The sequence below is a fragment of the Harpia harpyja genome, chromosome 1 (genome assembly GCF_026419915.1).
Source record: "Harpia harpyja isolate bHarHar1 chromosome 1, bHarHar1 primary haplotype, whole genome shotgun sequence".
Classification (NCBI taxonomy): Eukaryota; Metazoa; Chordata; class Aves; order Accipitriformes; family Accipitridae; genus Harpia; species Harpia harpyja.
The window spans coordinates 34,483,250-34,498,275 of record NC_068940.1 but is presented as its reverse complement, the minus strand read 5'-3'; the positions used below and the strand labels follow the sequence as shown (position 1 = coordinate 34,498,275).

General features: G+C 36.3%; 1 protein-coding gene across 2 annotated transcripts in view; it reads left to right on the top strand.

The window, feature by feature from the left end:
* EDN3 (endothelin 3) overlaps positions 1 to 15,026 on the top strand; it is a 36,348-nt gene that overhangs the window by 10,183 nt on the left and 11,139 nt on the right. The window contains exons 3-5 of one of the 2 annotated variants that reach the window (XM_052786353.1): positions 3,684 to 3,848; positions 4,375 to 4,479; positions 5,381 to 7,145. In XM_052786353.1, coding sequence (XP_052642313.1) covers positions 3,684 to 3,848; positions 4,375 to 4,447 — 238 coding nt within the window. In that variant the 3' untranslated portion in view covers positions 4,448 to 4,479; positions 5,381 to 7,145. Of the gene's footprint in view, positions 1 to 3,683; positions 3,849 to 4,374; positions 4,480 to 5,380; positions 7,146 to 15,026 lie in introns of those variants that run through there. The other variant, XM_052786362.1, reaches the window with a different exon arrangement.

Sequence of the window (15,026 nt, the reverse complement as noted above, 5' to 3'; positions counted from 1 at the left end):
GTTCAAAGTGGTACCTTGGAAAGGCTGATCCAGAATTGCATAGGTTTGCTTGTTCTCCACATTGTAGAGAAGAAAGGCATAAAGGACATGGTACACCTTAGCTCTTAAATATATGGAAACCCATTTCACTGCGTCAGGAGAATTTTGTTTTCGTAAAGGAAGAAGTTATGCACACTGAGTTAAAAGGTCAGAAATTAAAAATTTCTTGTGAAATGTAAATGTTAAAACATTTAAAAAATATGTGGGTTTTGCATAGAAATTTCCCAAAGGTTTGTAAATGGCGCTTAGCCAGTACTTTGGCCAGGGACCTGGTCATAACCGCAAGGAATACAGTGTAAGGGAACTGGTGGGTTCAGGATCCCCAGAAGTCTAGCAGATGGCTAGCCAACAAATCTGCCTCTGCCTAGTTCAGCTGTTCCTCATCTTCACTATGGAGACACAAACTGCCCTGTGTATACTAAAGTCAGCAAGGTTTGACTAAAGAAAACAGATGCCTCACCTGAAATGGAAAGCAGAGACTTCCTAGCAACACAAATGCTTGGTGACAATTACATGTTGACAATAATTCCCATTTAGCATGTAGAAACTGTGATTCTACTTACTCACTTTGAACCTTAGCATTACAGCACCATAAAATATAATAATAATAATAACAACAATAATAATAGTTTTTTAATCACATGTAACAGTCTAAGATTAAGCATGCTGCTAGGCAAATGCTTCTGATACTGGTTCAACTGAATCTCTTCGGCATCTCATCTCACTTCTGAAGTGCTGAGAAAGAGGCATGAACTAACTTGAAATACTAACATTTTCAGCTGCTGGAATGATGACCGTACATACACTAACATTTGCTTAAATGTTGTGATTTATGAGTTGCATCAGAGTAACTGTCAGGCAAGAAAACATCTACTATATTTTTTAATTCTTTCTGAATACTGCTGGAAAGACTCTGGGTTGCTATTGAAATTTATCTGTTTTGGGTTTGAATTTTTGGATTAGAAATCAAAACCAGGCATATTGGGAGAATTATTACATTTCCATCTCTGATTGGCAAGTCTGCACATTAGCTTACATAAAAATTTTTGCTTGGGCGTTCTAGTTAAAATTCTTACAGTTGAAAATGTCATTGCATTGGCATGTATTTCTGGACCACTGAGAATAAAGTGGTCTTGAATACATTTTCCAAGCTATGAAGCATACTCTTATAACCATTATTAGTTTCATAGAATGTCAGGCACTTCATTAGAAAGATCAGAAGCAGTATCTAAAATATCAGTCTCCTCCTTTGCCTAGGGCTGTGATTCATGGTTCTTATCACTTGTAATTATACTATATTCTCCACCCCTGCCTGTTTGCTGGAATTTACTGTCTCTTAGGAAAGACAGCAGACTGGTAATGGGCCCATTCCTCAATCACTGTAGTTCAGATACTGATGTATTAAGATAAAATTGAAGTTGATGACAATTCTAGTTGGTCCATTAATTTGCAAACTGCAGCAACTAAGGAATAAAACACATGCCCTTCTTCTCTGGCTATTCAGGCAGAACCTCTGACACAGGGTGAACCGCAGGTCAGTCCTGCAGAGATTCTGATATAGAGAATTAGAGTAAGAAAAAACAGTATCATATTTTGGAAAAGTGGACTTTTTAACAAGGAACCACTTTAAATAATAACATACACAGTATTTTATATTTTGTTAGCACAATGTGGGATGATGTCTGCAAAAGCTGTAAAAAGCTGCTTTATCCCCTGGCAAGCTATCTGCCATGAAATAGGGGGTTCACGTTTGGCTAGACCAAGCAAAATTCATCTTTTCATTTCAGCCTAAATCTCAGCAGGAAGTTGAACAACAGAATTTTACCAGTTTTCAGAGGGTTCGCCACTCTTAAAAATACAGGAACTTCCTCCTGTTCCTGTCTCTAAATACCAGCCATTACTTCATAAAAACCACGAATGTATAAAAAATATGACCATACAGCAATTACTTATGTCAGAATTTACCTACATTAGCTATTTAGCATTCATTATTGTGAAGCAGACAGCAGTATGGAATTATTAATACTCTTCAATTATAAAATGGGACTCATCCCTAATCCTGAAGACAACAAAAAGCTTTTAAAATGTCTGTTTACGAAGGGGGCCAAAATCAAGTCCTGAAGTCTTTTAAGACTAATATGCATATTCTTGGTCTCTCCCACTGCCTAGACATAGCCATAGAATGAAGGAAGTAGCATGTGCTGGAGAAAGACCATCTCATGGTCTCCGACACACAGAAATACTGCTTGTGATTTTCTATCTTTCAGTGTGATTTTATGATAAATCTATATATGATAGGTATGCTCTGGTTCAGGCTGTGAAAGATGAGATGCACTGTTACAAGCTCATATGTACTATAAGTGCAAAGGTTTGAATAAATGATTTGCATCAACAGTACTGATGTTACATCAAAATTATTGCAGAGATTAGGAAACTAATGTTTCTGAACCTTTCAGCCCATCGTAAGTGTGGGAAACTGGAAAATTTACAGCTTTGTAATTAATAGCCTAATGATGCTTTTATGAAAGCAAATGAAAGAAGTCCAACTATGTGAAGTTAGTGGTTCCAAACTGATTATTCAGGCTTTGTTCTGTACCCTGTCTGTAACCCTTCTAGATCTATTCTTACTTCTTCTCCCCTGCCTTTTTTTTCTCCCCCACTCCTCTTTCTTGCTTTTGAACATGAGATGCTCTTCACATTTTTAGTGTTTGTGGATTTGTGGGTTGCTTAGCCCATCCCTCAGGTATGCAGGAAGTGCTATGGGTCTCCAGAAGTTCCATGTGGTGTACATCTGCTATCGATTGAGCTTCTTTTAACAACTTGTAGGAGAATAATTTATGACATCAGTCTAAGCTAGCCAATGCTTTTTGGGGATGTTAGCAAGCAGTGATGAAGCATGTCCTTTTCTGATAATAGTATTGACTATAACCCATGAAAGAACAAAGCATGCCAGACTGCAGGGAAACAAAGAGAACTACCTCTTACTGTTTCCTGGTGTGCTGTGGTACAGAATATGATCTCTCGTAGAAAAGTAGTAGTAGATACATATGAGGAAGATTATCTAGCTGTTTCTCACATTTATAACTCCATGGGTCATGTTCCAAACACGATGCAGTAAATGAGTCATGCTGACAGTTTTCTCCATTTCTCAGTGATAAAATTAATGGCAAATTAGGCTCTGAATCATGAAGATGACAACAACGACATGATGTTACTTATCTGGTGGAAATAGGCACAGGTCCTTTGTCACTTCCTACCAGCTACGGCACATAACAAATTTTGTGCTGTTGTGGGGGGTAACCAACACAATAAAGGAATAAGCAGTAAAATAAGCAATAACCTGGGGATGTATTTTTATCAGCTGTTAGGTAATCAAATATTTTTTAGATAGCCAATGTAGTTGCCAATTAATTCTGCCATTTAAGCTAATTGTCTGCTACTTTATAACTTTGTGAAAGCCTGAGTTGATGGAGCAGAAGTTGTCATCTGTTACAGGGAGAACTTCTTACATAAGCATAGGGTTTGATTTTTGTGCTGCTATTTATTGCTTTGCATCAATAGATCTATTTTCTAAAACAGAAAAAATATGGAATGTAATTTTAATTGGCTCCTAAAATATACAATATTTGTGATTCTCACAACAGGAGGACTGTGCCATATGGGCTGTCTAACTACAGAGGCAGTTTTAGAGGCAAAAGGTCTACAGGCCAGATTCAAAGTACCTTCCAGTCTTCATTTCGGTGTTCTTGTTTGGATGCTCATGACAAACAGTGTATGCAGTTTTGCAGAAGAATGCAAGACAGAAGAAGGTGAGTATCTTTTCTTAATATTGCAAACTGTCTACATGATTTGACTGTTTTATGGAGAGAAATTAATCAAGTTGCATGTATCAGATGAACCCGATTAACAAATATATTGATTTTAAATAAAATTCTCATCTCCGGTTGTGGTGGGTTAGCCCTGGCCAGCAGCCAAGCATTTACACAGCTGCTTGTTCACTTCCCCCTTAAGTGGGACAGGGGAGTGAATAGGAAGAGCAAAGCAAGAAAACTCATGTGTCACAATCAGGAGAGTTTAATGGGTGAAGGAGACAGGCCAGACCCAGTACAGCACGGCTTTGAATTTTCTTTTTGCTGTTTCCTTTTTATGATGTGGTATTTTTGAAACAGCAGATCTCCTGTCCTGGTCGGGGCATGCTTAATATTGCATTATTTTTAGAATGTTTTAAGTTTTATCTAGTTTAATGAAGAGTATGACATTGTCATTTTATGAATGGCTCTGTAAGGGTAATTGGTGAGAACACAGTGACAATCTTAGAAAATCTCTCTTCCCCAGAAATCATGGATCAATGAAAAAGACAGAGGAGAAAGACCAATGCAGGGAAGAGGAACACACTTTCATTCAGTAGCACAGAGAGTTTGGAGGATTCTGAACAGTCAGGTATGCTACAGATGTTTAATGTTGAAAAGAAATATTAATTTTCCGTAAATTTTCTTTGTATTTGCAGAACTCTGAATTCTTTCAACTGAATATTATCACTTCCTGCTAAATAAGGGCAGTATTTGGACCATGATTTGTTTGGGTTTTGGGTTTTTTTAAATTTATTTTTTAAAATAACTTCTAGTACACACAGAACTACTACAACCTTCCTCATGCTGATATAGCTCCTTCAAAAGTTGGATTCTTTGGCTAGAAGCCAATACATATTTTGGCAACAGTCTGTGTCCCCCCCTGCCTTTTTTTCTTTTTTTTTTTTAAGGCAAGGGCTGTTCCTGTCTATCATCTTTTTGCTCATTTAGCACTGCAACAACTTAAGCTACATGTCCCAGTGCAGTGCTTCAATAAAACTTAAATTATCAAGGTAAAGAAACAGAACAGACTTTGTGGAAAAGGTATTTGGAGGGAAAAATAAATCTACTTTAGATGTCAGATATAAAGAGGTTACTGTGACCTAGTAGCCAGTTTCAAAAAGTTCCAGTTCCAAATCTACCCTTAATACTATTGCTACATATGAAATGCAAAATGATGTCAGGATAAGCAAATACTTGTAGTTCTGGGTAAAATGAAGCAGCCATGAGAACAAGAAAAATTAAAAAAAAGAAAGTTATCACACCATTACCCAAAATTTTTAGCTATGAAGGCAAGCACTTGGATTAGAAGTCCCCAAGCTGAATTTATTGCTATGATTATTTGATCAGAGCTAATTAGACAGCTGCGTAGCATTCACTCTGTGTACACAGAACTATAGTTTATCTCCCTGATTATATGAGGTAATAGGGAGTTAGTTCTGAATAATTAAGCAGTTTGGTTTGTTTTTTGTTTTGTTTTGTTTTTTTTAAAGCTTTAACATTTATTTGCTGAAGCTCAGAAGCAAGAACTTAAACTACAACTCTCCCTTGAGATGCACAAACTTGACGCTTCAGTCTGATGCCAGTGGAGAATTCAGCAGTATGCAACACTTTCATTTCAACAATGCCACTTTGAGGGCATGTGAACCTGTATGAAGAAGCTTTCTCCCACGCTCCCCTCGCGAGAGTCTCAGTAAAGGATAATCTTTATCATGTAACCTGGCAGGGAATGTATCACTGTCGAAGAAAAACTCAAAGACAGATCCAAACTTCAGCAACATAAAGTTTCAGGAAACATTTTTCTGTGAGATTTAAAAAAGTACAATGGAAACATACTGTTCCACTTACTGCGTGCTATGTGCCTGAAGAATCCATCCACAACTTTATACAGGCAACTGTAATCGGAGAATGTGATCAGTTAGAGAGAGATTGCCTATACATGAGTTCTCATTAAGAATAAATAGATGCAAAATATTTCTCTTGTTAATGTATGCAAGCCTGAATCATCGTATTGTAACTTCATGGCAGATGTTTAAATGACAGTATCTATGCAGAATAAATATGAATGGCTAATATAAATATTATTATAAACTATAGCAAGTTAAGAGTATACATTGAGCATTCAATAGATTACCTAATTTAGGCACAAATTATTCCTGCACTTCAAAGTTCCATTCAAAAACATTTACAGTGATTATTTAAGGATGCACTGTAGTTGATGAACAGAACTCCAATTATTCATCCCAAAGAATTTCCTAAAGATGAAAGGGTAGGACTGTGGAACTTCACATGAAACTTCATACAATCAGAGTAACTTACTGTACTAGACCGTTTGCTATTCTAAGCCCCTACATACATTATCATCCCCAGTACATACATTCATCTTTGCTAGTACTATAAATCACATTTTTATCTCTTCATTGAAACATCATCAGTGAATAACTTGGAAACTTGGCAATAAGGATTATATCCAACCCTAGACATTTTTCAATGTAAATGATTTCTTCAGAAATTATGGACTTTTTTTTTGATAGGAGGATGCAAGAGTAAGCTAGGAAAAAGAGTAACTTTTGCAAATCCTGTTCTATACTATTTAAAAAGAAAGAGAGGAAATCCCTTACTTGTGACATTACAGATATTTTTTTGGTTTGACTGACCTTCATGCAGACTTTCCCCGGGGCACATAGGTTAAACTACAACCCAATGACATTAAATTATATTTTATCAGAAGAAAGATGGAGACCAAAAGAAAAATGAAAAGAAATTAACAGTAAAAATGGTTATATAGGCTTAAAATGATGGTAATAGACTTTGTTTGAAACAAGAAAGGGAGGTCTTTGCCAAAATATATATGATATATTTTATATATATGTGGATATATTTCATAAATAAATTATTATAGTTATAAAATTAAATATATCTTTCAGTTACTGCATTTGTATCAGTTTCTTACTTGCTGTACAAATGATTTTGTACATTCATAGAAAATAGATTATTTATTGTATAAAAACACTTCACATACTATTTTCCCATAATTTTTAAAAGACACTGTATAGTTTTGGGTTTTTTAAAAAATAATCAAGCTTTGTTATGAAGAATGCTTAATGTTCATTTATAACCACCAACTGGAATTTCCCACCCCCCCCGAATGTATACGCCCAGGTCATACAAAAACTTGCCGCCTTCAAGAGATTGATAGTTCTCCTAACAGTTTGAGAATTGAATATGAAAACATAATAAAAAATTCTTTGATAATAATTATGCATAAAAAGTTACATTACAATTTTGTGTCCCTTTTGCTATAAACGTAACCCTCATCTGGCCTAATTTGTATCCTGGGACAAACGAGGAGTTAATGGTCATTTGGACTGTGAGTTCTTTTTGTGAACAATGTTCACTGACTTCAGCTTCAGTCATTATATTTTTTTTTTTTTCCCCTGGCATTGCAAGCACATCCCAGTGCTAACAAGGCTGTCAGTGCCTCCTCAACTGATACAATTCAGCATGATTCAGCATAAAATGAATATTTGCAGAAGTTAGAAATAAAATGTTCTTTCAACATGTAACATTAGCATAGTTAGGTGTAATGCAGAATTACTCTTGGTCTGGGATATTATTTTGAGGACACTTGTGTTTACTTTTGTAACAACAAATTAGGTCTGATTCTTACTCTATTCCATGTAAAACCATTTATATATACAGCTCTGCTCCAATTCTGTCGGAGTTGCATAGCTCTCATTCTAGTTCCCATTAATAGAAGTTCAGTTTTCAGTTGTTAATAGCAGTAAGAACAACAAACGATCAAAAGTCTAGAAAACAATGTAGAAGGGATGTTTGGAAGAGTTTCAGGTTTTTTACCTTACAAAGGGAAAGGAAGAGAGATGTGAATGCAGTTGTCAAATGCAAATGGCTGTGGCAGAGAGGAAAGCAGTATTTTGTTCCCTTTGCTCCCAAAAGAAGTACAAGAAACAGGGGGCTTACATCACAGCAAAACCATTCAGGTAAACATATCCGCAGGAATGGTTAAGTGCCATAAAGATAACAGTCTCCATCACCACCTCCAACTCTTACTCCTTGGCTATGCCTCACGAAAGGCATAGGCTTTGATGCCAGAGTCTAAGAGGGCCGTCAAAGCCGTGTGAAAGGGGTTATGTCTTCCTACAGAGTTAGGTGACTATTCCCTGAGCAGAGCTCATGTCTCATTTCCTGTACATAAGAGTAAATGGCTCCTTGCTTGCTGTGCCAGCTTTTGGGGATACCATTCTTTTGCTTCTAGTTCTTCCCACATACTATAAGATATTTGTAAAACCTGGGAGTCAAGTTGTTCTGTAGATCCTTCTCCTGTTATGTCAATATAGGGATGACAAAATAAGGCATTTAGGAGGATGACAAAATAAGGCATTTAGGAGGAAAAGAAGCAGATTTTTAGTTGACTTCACCAGGCAAGATGTTTCATTTTTATAAGGAAATCTACACAAATTAAAATAGAACCCTGATTTATTCATTTAATTATCCTCACCCTTAGTAAGGGTTCTTTGTAACACACTGAAGTCTACCAGATACATGAGTGGGAGAAGGTGATACATTTTTAAGGTTATTTTCTCATATAGGCAGAAGTAATTTTCTCTTGGCTAAACTGTGACTTAAATCATTCCTCATCTGCTTTAAAAATGTGGTAAGTCATATTTACTATATGATTTACTATTTATTAAATATAGCAGAACTGAATTGTTTTTTCTGCATAATAAAACATGAAACTGCTGGCATGATGTGCCAGCAGAGACTGAATGAAAATGGTTTTGACAGTTGGTTTTAAAATCCCCAGGTTTGACATCTAAGACTTTCTCTCTCACGAAACACAACCGAGCAAAAAGAGCTTTTAAGAATTTCTCTTGCTACAAGAAAACAATGCAAGTGTTACATGCACTATAATACTCTTTTTATAATGACCAAAAGAAATGGTGGCCACAATTCTGGGATGTGTTCTTACCAGATCCACCCTTTTAGATACCTAGCACTCAAGCCTGAAAGATGTTCCCACTGGCAGCATCTAGCATCTTTCACACATACTCAAGGTGTTGCTTTTAGGAGTTGGTTTTCAGAACAGCTAGGCAAAAATAACTCTGATGTGAAAGATTGCTGAGGACGATCATGGCAATTTGGTTCAAGGTGATTTAAGACGACAAAATTGTGTGTCTTGATAAAAGTAAAATGCAGGCTACCATAAGTAAGAATGAATAATGTAGCCAGAAGTTATTGTTAGAAAAGGAACAAATTCTAGCCATATGAACATTAAATCTTTAAATCCACAGCTTGAAATCTATTGGAATAGTAATCAAGCAAAATTGTAAACAGATGAGATTGGAAACAACGTCTGTTTTCACTACTAGAGTTTTACAATGGAAAAGATATACATACAGCCTGATCTGGAGAGCTTTTTGCTATTCAGCAAGTTAAAGCATACTGAAGTCTGTTTACCTTGCAGTATTATCTTGCCAAACTTTGTTTAAAAGCGTATTTTAAAAAGCATTTTGACTTCCAAGACTTTCAGAAGTGCTTTAGAAGACAGGCGTGCCTTGATTTGTACTCCAAATGTATCTCTGTAGCTGAGTGACCCATGCTGACAGTAACACAGCTAAGCTTCAACAGAAGTTTGGGATGAGGTTCAAGTCTCAGCTCTTGTTCTGCCGTGGAACACACCTCACTGAATCCTTGGGCTTTTACTGGCTTTTAGCCTAGAGTCACACCAGTATCCACATTGAACACCCCTCCCCATATCCAGGTCTTCTAGCTTAGTTCTCTCATTGTATTTCAATACGATCCTTATCCATTTTATAACAGACCAGGTTGCTAGTCATTTCCTGTATGCACCGATTTTAGAAATGAGGTAGATATGTAAGCCCATCTAAAAACTCGTTCTGCACCTCTGTGTTTCTTTAGGCATCTAAACATCTTTACCATGTGCTATCATTTGGTCATCAGTAAATGGATACCTTGACTCAAACTTCTGCAGATGTCTCGATCAACATAAATGGAATTGTAATGACTTGCAAGCACTGAAGTTCTAGCCCCTTAACAATAAGTTGATTAGAAGTCTTTAACATTCAAACTCTATTTTTCCTATGAATATTTTAAAATCCTATATGGACAAGATCATTTAGACACTAAAGGGCCAGTATGTTAAACAATGAAATAATCTTAGAGAAGATGAGAGTTCCCTTTTTACTGGTTATAATGGATATTCCATTAGAAAACAAATCACATTGGTTAACCAATCATTTCTGTTAAAGCTGTTTCTCAGAGTGTGAACCAGCTCTCCCTTAAGTTAGCGAGTGTTTATGCATTTCATGAATGGTAATTTTGCCATACTTTTCCAGGAATTATTTGTTCTATTGCAATCAGTTAAAGAATTTTCATTTTTATTTTCATAGTTCATTTTGATTGAGTTGTCTTATTTTTATAATTACTCCCCTCACCCCCCCAAAGAACTGACTAAACAATTCGGAAATGCTTCAGTGTCTCCCTATATTTCTCTTTGGTGTTCCAGGCCTGGCAATCTGTATTGCTCAAGAGGTCAGCTGCTTTCGCTTACCAGTGCGGGCCCTGAGCTATGCAAATACTTCCACTGCAGATGTGAAGAGGGTTGGAGCCTTTTGTCATTAAAAAATAAATGTGCAAATATTGTAGCAATATAATATATATATTGAATGGCTAGTGGATTAGGATACATTAACAGAGTAAAGCAGGTGTAAAAATCAAAGCCCAGAGGCTCTTTTAGAAGATTCCTGGAACTATGCATGTATTTATGCAATTCTGATACCATTAAGATGCAGTTCCCCAAATAGATGTTTTTTAAACCTGTACTTTGTTCCCCTGTATCTACCACAGAAAAGAATTCCATTAATTTCACAATGAAGCCAGTTTACAACTCCTTCTGGTGTCAATTTGGACAGTCATGGGTCAGCTAAGGGTCATGTTTTCAGTGTTTTTAAGACACTACAATTAAGAACCAGATTGAACCTAAGCATTTGAATTCTTAAATGTAAGACCTTTATTTATACAAATCTGATCATGTATTAAAACATTCAAAGCACCTGTGCCAGAACCTGAGGTTTGTCTTTGATTAACATTCTTTCTTTAAGCAGAGTTCCAAAGAGATTGGATAATTTAACTCTGTATTTGGAGGAGCACAGGAAAAAAAAGAAAGCTTAAGGAGAGGAAATCCTGAATTATAGTTCAATAACCCCTGAATCATAGTTCTGATTCTGCTAATATCTCCTTACGGGATCTTGGGCAAATTACTTAGGCTCTTATTGCATACACTAACACAAGAGCAAGACCAAAGACAAGGTCCATGTTAAGATCCCTGCGGGCCCAGCCCTAAGCCGTGTTTCTCTCCAAATAACAATTTTACTTCTAAGTGCTCTGGTCATCTTGGAGAACATGTGGATGATCAGTGTCTTCTGGTGGAACTGTCACTGTACCTCTTTGACCATTTTCAAGGAATTGGTTGCCTGTTGCCTACCAGAAAGGAGAGAAAAGAAAAGAAAAAAAAAAAAAAAAAAAAGAGTCTACAAAACACTACCATACTGTATGCAGAGTAGCATGCACACATGAAACCAAGTGTTTGGTTCTGGTGGTGATTCAGAGCAGAACTAAGGCATGTAGAAGGTTTGAATAGCTGTTTCCTTTGGTTATGGCTGCCTGTACATTCAGGTATATATCGGTTGTCCTGAAACATTTTTGGTATTGCTTTGGCTGGTTGGTTCCAGTCCTCCTGCATGCTGTCAACCAGAAGGGTTAGAAACATTTTTAAAGGAAAGCTGACATGTTATTACCACTATCTTAATTGAGGAACTGTAGTATTAGGTAGAAACCTAAAGAAAATTAAGCAAAGGGCATGAGGTATTTTATTAGCAACTCACTGGCAATGTACATTCCCTGCAAGAATCTTGGGGAAAAACAGTGCCAGAAAGTAAACTAATGTACACAGCATTCACTATGCCAACCTGCTCAGAAATGTCTCAATATTGCAACATTTGTTAGTAGCACCAGTAATATTAAAATGCACATCCTAGTTACCCCCATCCAACCAGAGGTGCAACTTTGTATATGATCTTGCAGGTATTCTTAAAAGCAGCATGCAATGTACCATCAGGCAAGCTGTTCCACCATGTGTTTACTTGAGAAGATGACAATGTGGGCACTGAGCCCTCTGTCTTGAGATATGGAACTATGCCACCCAAGCAAAGAATTCCAGAGGAGGGCATTTTACTGCAACAATTATTTATTTCATTGATGCTGCAAATGTGTTGTCCCAAATACTACAGAGCAAACTGAGTAAACAAGTTTTGCCAGACACATGCATTGTCTTCATAAATAGTTCTCAAAGACTTTATTTCCACATATGCAGCACTATCAGTAATTTTTTTCAAAAGCTAGTACCTGTTTCCAGACTTCTTCTACTGTGCCTGCCTCACTGTGTGAAAAATAGCAATTTCAAAACAAACACTATTTATTGGAAGAAACATAAGTTTCAAACTCCCCTTTCCTAATTTTCAAGAAGGGCTGTTAAAGAAAGAACATGGCACAGCTACAGTTATCTGGAACAGAGAGGCCTCCAGCATCTGTTGCCTCTGCTGCAGCAAGAGTAAGTTCAGTACAATCTTTCAACAACTTTTTTTTTTTTGCACAACTGCCAACATTTTTGATAAGTGTGGGTTTTTTCATCTGGCCTGAATATGGTATAACTTTTTTATTATTATTTTAAACAGTCTCTTTAATAGCTCTTTTATAATGGGGTTTTCTAACAGTATGAATCAGAACATTAGCCATCCAGAAAGTTCCTAAGTTAGTCAGCTTTTATTTTTCAAGTGTTCTCCTGTTTGTACACAAAATAGTTCTCTCACTACTTTTTGTGCTTCATCTGTTTCTCCTACTGCAGATTCCACTGTTTGCAGATTTTATTTATGGAAAACAGCCTTAAGATGTTTACCAAGCTTGGTTTTCACTTAAAAGCCATAAGAACATTGTGTGTTGTACAAAACATCACAACATCACTGTCTTGAAAAATTCCTCTGGATATTTTTCATTTCTCTGTCAACCAGGCATGTTTACTAATCTGCGTGCATCCACCAAAGGCTCTTCTTAAAATCTTGTTTCTACCTCAAAGATCCTTACCATTCTCCTCACACTGCTTCATATTCTATACAGCATGCATATTAGCTCAATCCCTCATGATTAAACAATTACCTTACTGAGGAACCTCACTTGATATGTTGTTAGCACTTGAAATGTACTTTTAAATAATCAGCTGTTGTAGACATAGACCCATTAGAAAGACATGATTCATATTATTTATTCATGTTTTCTGTTACCAGCATCATGTGAATGGTACTGCAAACCAGTTATTGTTCCAGTTTCTCAAATACAAAACATTGTTTTCTAAACTATACAGACAAAAAAATTCTGCTAACTGTCCACTGCTATATCGTGCCCACTTCTATACAGGCAAAGCATTAATTCTATGAAAACAGATCAAAAGAAGTCTGACATCTTAGGAATTTGCATTTTTTAAAATAAACTTTTAAATTGAATTGTACACAATTTTTCTGTTAATTCCCCACATATCTATACAGTTCTGTCCTTTTACCCCCTAAAACCCCCTGGTTCTTCAGAGGATTTTGGTAGAAACAGGCAGGCTGCCTTGAGTGATTACAAACATTGGTGGATGGGTCATTAAGGACAAACTTGTGAGTGAACTTTCAGTTGCCTGATGACCAACTTATACTGAACATGTAGGCATTTAAGTATACCTAAGATTATTAACTCATCCAGCCATCTGTCAAAAGTCATTGTAAGCAGCAGAAAGTTTAAAAGGTTCAAACACTCACAGCATTTACCCAAAAGGCAAAAGTTTGCTTTCTATAGGAAGTAAGCTAAAATGCTTGGAATTTCAGAATTGTTCCAAATTAAAGTAAAAGTATAACATATTACCTAACTAAATAGCTTTTTACACAGGCCTTCCATCCTACAAATAGTAAGTACATCTCAAAACTATAATAAAATAATTTTTTATTTCAGTTACAATTTCATGGAAAATGGCAGCTCGATCAACATAAAGGAAGAAGTTTATGGTTGAGAGACACTGTCAAAAAAAATCCAAGATAGAGGTTTTTTCTGTAACGCTACTGAAGTGGCAGTTACCCAGAGACTTCACTCTTGTAATTGCCCATAAATATGACATGCCACTTTCACTGTTTGACTATCTGTCTTGGCATTCTCACTCTACACCTTCCTACACGTAAAGCATCTACACTGTGGCATTTTCCTTATTGCAAGACAGGCAAAGTACCCCACCATGGTTAAATGAAGTTCCTGTGAGAGATGCCTCACTGACAACAAAAATTCGTCTATGTGGCAGCAAAAGCAGAAATGTTGCAGGGCGTCTTTGCTGTTCTGAAGTATTTCATTTGAAAGAATAATTCATGTGAATGTAGTTTAATTTCGGTACTCCATTGTCCCTTTCCTCTGACACCACCACTGCAGGCTAGTGGCAGTCCTGGTTTTGCTTATGGAGATTTATTTATCATACTCATGGAGAAGCCCTCATATGGCAATAATCTGTGGTCATGAATGATCTGATCTGGACTTAATTGATTTAGAGGTTAGTCCAAAAGTATCTGTACAACTACCAAATGCCTGTATGAGTTACTTTCACACATTGTTACATACCACTTCATACCTTCTGTTACATTTTTTGCATGCAAAAAAAAAAAAAAAAAGGAAAAGCATTGATGACAATAAAAATTCAGTTAGATTTAAGACTATAATACCAGAGATAGGCAGGTCATGGTCTGTAGCTGTCTGGTAATGATAGCTTCTCAGTACTTTTAAGCCTTGATTTTATATAGCAAAGTTTTGGTACACCAAAGTTACTAGTTGCATTGCCTTCCACACCTGTATTTTTTTTATCTAAGGAAATTAATGTAAAATTTGTGACTTTTTTTTTTTAAATCCAACTTTTGCAGTAATGCTTGAAGTTTTAAATGCAGATTTGAAGAGCGGGAAGGGGATGTTAAATACTAAAATTACCTTTACGATCAGTATTTAATTAAAATTTTTTTGTCAACATACAGT